General features: G+C 37.8%; 1 protein-coding gene across 1 annotated transcript; it reads left to right on the top strand.

Annotated features, from left to right (window-relative positions):
- The first annotated feature begins 1,728 nt into the window (after positions 1-1,728).
- Positions 1,729-4,270, top strand: LOC139721063 (mesotocin receptor-like). The gene is made up of 3 exons (XM_071632393.1): positions 1,729-1,924; positions 2,923-3,459; positions 4,194-4,270. Exons 1-3 carry the CDS (start codon positions 1,729-1,731, stop codon positions 4,217-4,219), a joined length of 759 nt encoding a protein of 252 aa, XP_071488494.1. The 3' UTR covers positions 4,220-4,270.
- The last annotated feature ends 2,913 nt before the right edge of the window (positions 4,271-7,183 follow it).

Below are 7,183 nucleotides of genomic sequence, written 5' to 3'. Positions count from 1 at the left end.
AGTAAAAACAAAAAAGTGTGTTAACATAGACGTATATGTGTTTACGTGTTTGTGCGTAAGGGGTGGGGCAAGTCCCTCTCAACTGGATCATGATAGGGCATTGTGGCCCAGCTATGCTAGTACATGTAGGGCCTACTACTAGTATTGATAGCTTAGAAACAGCAACGAATTCATAGTGTAGTGCCGCTGGGGATGATAATCATTACGCCACTGCCTCCATACGTTTATTCCCCCTGTAGCTATCACTGCGATACTGTAAGCCCTGTTTACTTGTGTTTTCCAGTTAAGATAGGCCAGTGTCAGTCCCATATCTAGGTGCACAAACATTCGAACACATGCAGTCACATCCTTAAATGATCTGAAAACATTAATGGGCTAGACATTTCCGCCGAAAATGGCAGTTATGAAATATTAGATCGACAGGTAACTTGAGAAACCGTTTGCTAAGCAGATAATAATCAGCGTGTTCTCACCTTCACTGCCATGCATAATGAAGACGCGCGCTTCTGACGTATGGCACGATTCAACACAACGAAGGGTGTGTTCTTTTGGACCTCACAGCCATCAGAATGATTCTCCCGCGATTGCATTGGGGGAAAGGATCACTCTTGGTATCAAAAGAAAAAAAGAAAAGAAAAGTAATGACAGGGAGTAAGAGAAGAAAGAGATGACCGTTTCTTCGAGTTTGCTCGTTTGGTCTTTTCATCGCTTGTCGCTCACCCTTAAAGTGGAAATCAAACACACCGACTCACCGGAGAGGAAATGAGGAAAATTCCCTATCGTTACCCCGTGTGAGACCGACTGTGAGAGTACCTCCAAATTTGACCTTTCTGAAGGGGATTTTGGATTGCCCACATGATATCTTTTACTTTAAGCTTTTCTTCTCAGAGACGAAAACAACAACGACAACGACAAGTACAAAACAAACAAACAAAAATGAAAAACGAGATCTGTAGAGGGGGGGGGGGGAGGGAATAAGCTGTTCTACAGTTGCGTTCGAGGCATATTGTATCTGAGTACATATGCTGTCGAATGATGTATCTAACCGACAGCCGTTGTTGTCGTGTTCATGCTTCACATTTATAGGGCCACCGACGGTTTATTGAAGCAGATGTCGCCTGTGTATCAAAACATGCGTCAAACGAAGAAGGCTCATTCACACAGTCGCATGTGCACATGTCTCTTCATTTATGATATGCAACGCTTAACACTGGCCGACTGGTCCGACGGTCCCAGACCAGTAAAAATCACTGTCGGGCCAGTAACTTTTCAAGAGTTGCCAAATTTACTGGACTGGTTAAAAAAACAATAAAAGTAACATTGTTGAATATTTCGTGCTTACACAAACACTTTCTCTCACTCACACACACACTGCGCGCAAGTACATCTATAAATACATATCTTTATGATCATTCTTATGAACTTATATTTCTTTGGAGTTTTTCTAGTGATTGTATATTTGCTATTACTTTCGTTTTGTTTAATTGCATGTAATTGCGGAATCAATTATACACCTTCGAAAGTTTACGAAGGTTGTTTTTTTTCAGAATGACTATGAAGACAATGATAAAATGGAAACTTGCTCTATGACGAGAAACAAGAAATGAGATGGTAGATAAGACATGAAAACTTTTGTCAACGTTATTGTATGTTTGTTTCTTTCAAGGCCCTCTCTCTTTCGTTGAAATTCTTACGATATTTTGTTCGACTTTCCTTCTCCCGCCGTAGATGCCGCTATTCTACTCAGAGAGGGCACCCTTTCATGTGGTATTCTACCAGTGTGTGACCATTAGGAAGCTGACGCTATTGGGCGGGAAAATATATACCACGCTGGTTCTCTTCGTACAAGTCGTAGCCCCACTCAACATTATGTTTGCTGCCTACATAGCCATATTCATTAAGATTAGGAGAGAGAGCTTCAAGGGTGGGTGTTTGAACCAGTTGTCACTTTCCAACATTAATTTCATTACATTTCATAATTTGCATTTCAAATGTAAACTGAAATCTTATTGTACTGTGTTTTTATTTTTTTTGACAAGTCATGATATACTTCCATTTTTCCTTAACGCTATAGCATTGCTTTTGAATGGTGTCCTTTGTTATCATTATCATTATGATAAAAAAATCATCGTGATACAGTTCAAAGTTCAAAGTTCAAATTTATTTTCATTTCCATCAGATAAACAGAGAAAATTATATGCAGTATATAAGAAGAAAATATTTGTAATAATTACAAAAACGCACATTAACAAAATAGATGTGATAATGAGTAAGAAAATGAAAAAAAAAACATAACTGGATTCTTTTTTAATGTATACATGTGCATAGTGTTTGTAAAGTGTTTGCAATGTTATCATTATACACTCTTATTACTGTAGTCCTCATCACATCTTCACCATCGTCATACATGCAGTATAATCCATTTTGTAGAAAACTCAGTGGCACAACTGTTCGTTGCGTAATCAAGCGATTTGAATCATGACCTTATGATTGAAAACAGCTCTCGGTCTCTCTGTCGGTGTGATATTTCTTTTTATTTCGTTTCTTTATACTTCCAATTGCTGTTTGAAAACATGACAACGAAGTTTGGCTTTGTCACACGATCAATACCAATATGTTTAAACAACAACCAAAAAGAACAAGAAACTACATAACACATAATGTGAAATGGATACTCAATTTATATAAGAACGAACAAAATGCTTGCTTTAGTCATTGTTTAATGATCTTTATTATAGACAATGCATACGTACAAAAACTTGTAGAGTAAATGTAAGCAATTCCAAAGGAAATAAATTATGAAAAGAAATTGAGAAAACATATCAAAAAGTAAAAATTGTGGCACTTATCTCATTTGAAAGTTATTTTGTTCAAACTATAATAACATCATATTTCGTGATTCATTTCACATTATTATGTCAGGTTTATCCGTTAGCGACGCCGAAGATAATATCTCCCAGCAGAGAAAGGCTCGCTCCCGTCTGTTCATGCGCGCCCAGCATCGCACTCTTCGCATGATTATCACCATCTTTCTGGCCTTCGTGCTCAACTGGACGCCGTACGTCCTGGCTACGATGATCTACATTTGGAACCAATCCGAACACCCCGATAGGATGAGTCACCGCGTGGCGTACGAGGTGGCCTTTCTCTTTGGACTTTCCAACTCCTGTTTCAACCCCCTCGTCTACGGCTGCTGCAACCTGCACTACTTCGACAGCATGTGCGCATCCTGTTGCGCCATCTTCATCGGTCGCCTGGAGGCGAGCCAGAGCGGCCACGACCAGAAGACGTCCACGTACATCATGCGGTGGTCGGTGAAGTCCAGCCCGACCGCGAAACAGGGCTACGGCCACCATCATCCGCATCTCAACAACAGCGTGAATCGCCATGGCAACGCCAACCATGGAGGAAACAGCCAGTGGATCAAAGGGAGACTAGTGAACGACGGCGCACCATCAAGTAAGACTTATGTTTCCAAAACCACCACAATGGCATAATCAAGATGGTATCAATCTATTACTAGTAGTCTCATTCCTGTGTGATAAATACATCCAATTTTCCTCCTGCTCTTCTTCTTCTTCTTCTTCTTCTTCTTCTTCTTCTTCTTCTTCTTCATCACCGTCTTATCACTGTTATCATCAGTTTCACTTCATTATTTCTTAGATTATTACTTTAATCACTATTATACGCATTTCATCTTTCCATGTCTCTTTCTCTTCTTCTTCTACTTACTATTCTCGTCCTCCTCATCCTAACATTACTTTCTTATTTTAACGTTTCGCAGAGGGAAAGACAACTACATAATTAATTATGCATAGATATTTGAGTTTTCATTTCATTTCAATTCCGACAAAAATATACAATATGACATTTGCATAATATACAAAAATTTAGAGAACGATATGACTTTTGCATGTTTTACATGTTTTTGCATGTTTACGGTTTTTGTTTTGCATGTCTGTGGTTTTATTCATAGCGAAACGTTTGATTATACCACAGCTCAAATGTCATAAAATATGCTACACCTCTATGAAGATTGCAATACTATACAGTGGTATAAGAATGAAAACATGTGTTTATAAGTCTTGACTGGCACGGCAGGGCTGATTAATCTCAAACTTACAACTTCGAAACTACAGTTCTTTGTCTAATCATTTTTAATTCATTTTTTCCCATCTACACTCTTCTTACAGGTACCTCACAAGTAACGGTATCCTGAGGAGAACCGTGAAACTCCTTACAAGTATGTAACATATGGAATCACCGTTTGGAGAATATGACAGAGTCAAACTTGAATCAGAAATCCGATCATTATAAGACTTCAGACCTCCGTATGAAAAAGTGATGCCGTCTTATGTCGCAAAGGACATCTTGTAAATCTTGTGCAAAGCAAAAAAATGGAAAACCAGAATGGGAATTCCGATATAAGCTATTTTTTTTCGTCGTTGGATTTTGGATGAGATCATCATAAAAGGGTGATGAACTTCATCTGTATTGACGCAAAATCTCCAGCACTGAGTGCATTTTATCGCTCTTCGAGAGTACATTCTGATGCCAGCAGGAAAAATGAACATTCATCGTATTACTCATCGACGTCCAAAAATCACAGCGGAAGTGTTAAAGTTCGACTGAATACTGACACTCACTGGACATCGAGTTGTATTTTCCTCATTTCCTGATCACTCACAGTGAGAAAGATGACTCTTAGCGTCTATAGCTTATAGCGACATGATGAACTTGATCAATGTTTGGCATACATGACTCGTCGCAAGTTGAAAAGAGAACACTTTCAATTTCTTTGTGTGGTAGCTAACATGAAGCATATTATTGTATCTGTGTGAATTTTGGTCACTCTTGGTGTATATAATTTCCATGATCACTTTTTATTTGAAAGCTGATAACGTGAGGCACAAGCCAATGCTGGATTTTGGCGACAAGTTGCATGTGATGTATGTGTTTATAAGTCTTGACTGGTATGGCAGCTCTAGGGCTGATTAACTTCAAAACTTAAAAAAAAAGTTTCACGCTATCTAGGGCAGTTTTTGTGTTTGAATATTAGCGAAATTGCAGCAAATTAACTTATAAGTAATAGGGATTCTTATAACCGTACTTTTTGGAGCATATATCGTGCCATTTCTTGATATACTCAACTAGTTAACATCATAACAGTAATGTAGCATCAGTCAAATCTTAGGTGATACTGAATGCAATTTACCGTACAATGAACTTTAAAGGATCATTTTTTTTTTTTTAGATAAGCAGTCGATGGGTGTGAACACTCGGAAAACTAATGGCTATGTGACAGACAACTTGAATAATGATCGAGTCTGTTGACAATCGTACTATTTCTATACTACTGCGACTATTTTTTTCTACTACCATGACTACAACTACTATCAATGCTATACTTCTCCTACTTCTGCCATGAGTGTGTCTACTTTTTCAATTACAACATTGACCATATCTACTGCTGCTAATGCCTTTCGTTTTCCACAAATTACAGTATTAGAACGTTTAATTTGTTTATTTCTCCTTCTGGTAAATTGTGAATTGTATCACCGGCTGTTGTAATACCAATACACCCACTGCGTCGGTCATACTTTTTGTTACTACGGCAAGTACTGTAACTATCGCAGTAGGTGATATTTCCACTACTAAGTCTACCTCTCTCTGTCCGTTAACAAGATTACTTCCATTGCAACTCCCTGTACTATAACCGCTGCAATTATTATCATTTTGACTATCACTACTATACTATTTCTCCTACTGCTGCTGCTGCTGTTACTACTACTGCTACTACCAGCATACTTCTGCTACTATACTTCCACTACTATTACAACAATCTCCACCGCTTATACCACTGGAACCACAACTGTTACTACAATTATTACCTATACTACTGGTACTCTGGCGACTCTCGTTCATCCCACTACATTGAGATAATGACTGATGATTGACAGCCCAATTAAACGTCGTGTAATTTCAGTGTTAAAGTTTTATGATTTGCTACTTATCACAGCACTAATCTATCGTTCCCACTGCGTATTGTTTCATATCTATACCCATACTACCACATATTGATGGTAATGGGAGTACTACTACTACTAGTAGTAGTAGTAGTAGTTGTAGTAGTAGTAGAAGTGAGGGTGGAAATGGTAGAGGTATCAATATAATTGTACTATTTCTGCTACGATTCCGACCATCTATGATACATACAACTTCTAATACCGTTAGTCCGATGAAACTCCCTAGTACAAGTATATGATTTGTGTGTGTGTGTTTTGGTAAGTTTGATCTCCTTTACGTTGTAGATTTCATTACTTACATAGTACTACCGTAACTACAACGTTGTAACCAGTGTTTATCTATGCTACTACTAGTATTGTAGTAGTAGTACTACTACTACCGTACTACTTCGACTTTTTGTGATATTTATTATCATAATGAGCTTACCTTCTTCGACCTGGCAGCCCCGTTAATCGTGTCACAATTTACGTTTATACTTCCGCTTTGATTCTGTTTTTATATTTTATAAAGTTATATATTCATTTTTTCTTATAAAATGCTATACTGCCTTTATCTATTCATTTTTCTTTTACTTTTTTATTCTTGTTCGATATTCCACATTTTCGTACAAATTTTACATTCCATATGATTTCGAAAAAAAAGAACCCGTTTAACACAACAGTCAATTTGAGATAAATTACACATTTGATGTCTAAGGACATATAAATGATTATGTAATTTGTCGAACCTACTCAAAATCAAGGTTTTTCCAATGCTCTCTTTTGCCCAAGACTTTTGCCCATACTCTCCACTACAAGTACTATACACCCACTGCGATTACTATTTAAGTTATTGCATATTTTCTTATTTGCTTCTTTGTCTAATTTCACACGTGCTTAGAGAAGGTACAAAAGCTATACAATGTACTTGACACAGCAGATAATGAATAGTCCTTGATGCCAGTCAGTGAGTACCATAGGCGGACGTCTGACCCTACTATTACTATCCTATCCTTTGACCATGGACTGCTACACTGCCACAGTCGTATCTTTCCGTATTTTTTTTGTGTGCAATCGTTGTTGTTGTCATTACTTTATCTATATCACAATTACCACCAACACTACCATAACGACTACTGCTCCTTTGTACAATATTACCACTACAGCTACCGATAGTC

The sequence above is a fragment of the Diadema antillarum genome, unplaced genomic scaffold, assembly GCF_040938485.1.
Source record: "Diadema antillarum isolate AM-2024a unplaced genomic scaffold, OU_Dant_1.0 scf00000137, whole genome shotgun sequence".
NCBI classification, from domain to species: domain Eukaryota; kingdom Metazoa; phylum Echinodermata; class Echinoidea; order Diadematoida; family Diadematidae; genus Diadema; species Diadema antillarum.
The sequence above is the reverse complement of the archived record's forward strand: the minus strand, read 5'-3'. Positions and strand labels throughout refer to the sequence as shown.

Coding starts and splice junctions, on each gene's coding strand:
- LOC139721063 (XM_071632393.1), top strand. CDS start 1,729: ATGCCGCTATTCTACTCAGAGAGGGCACCCTTTCATGTGGTATTCTAC. Junction 1,925..2,922: donor TAGGAGAGAGAGCTTCAAGG/GTGGGTGTTTGA, acceptor TTATTATGTCAG/GTTTATCCGTTAGCGACGCC. Junction 3,460..4,193: donor GAACGACGGCGCACCATCAA/GTAAGACTTATG, acceptor CTCTTCTTACAG/GTACCTCACAAGTAACGGTA.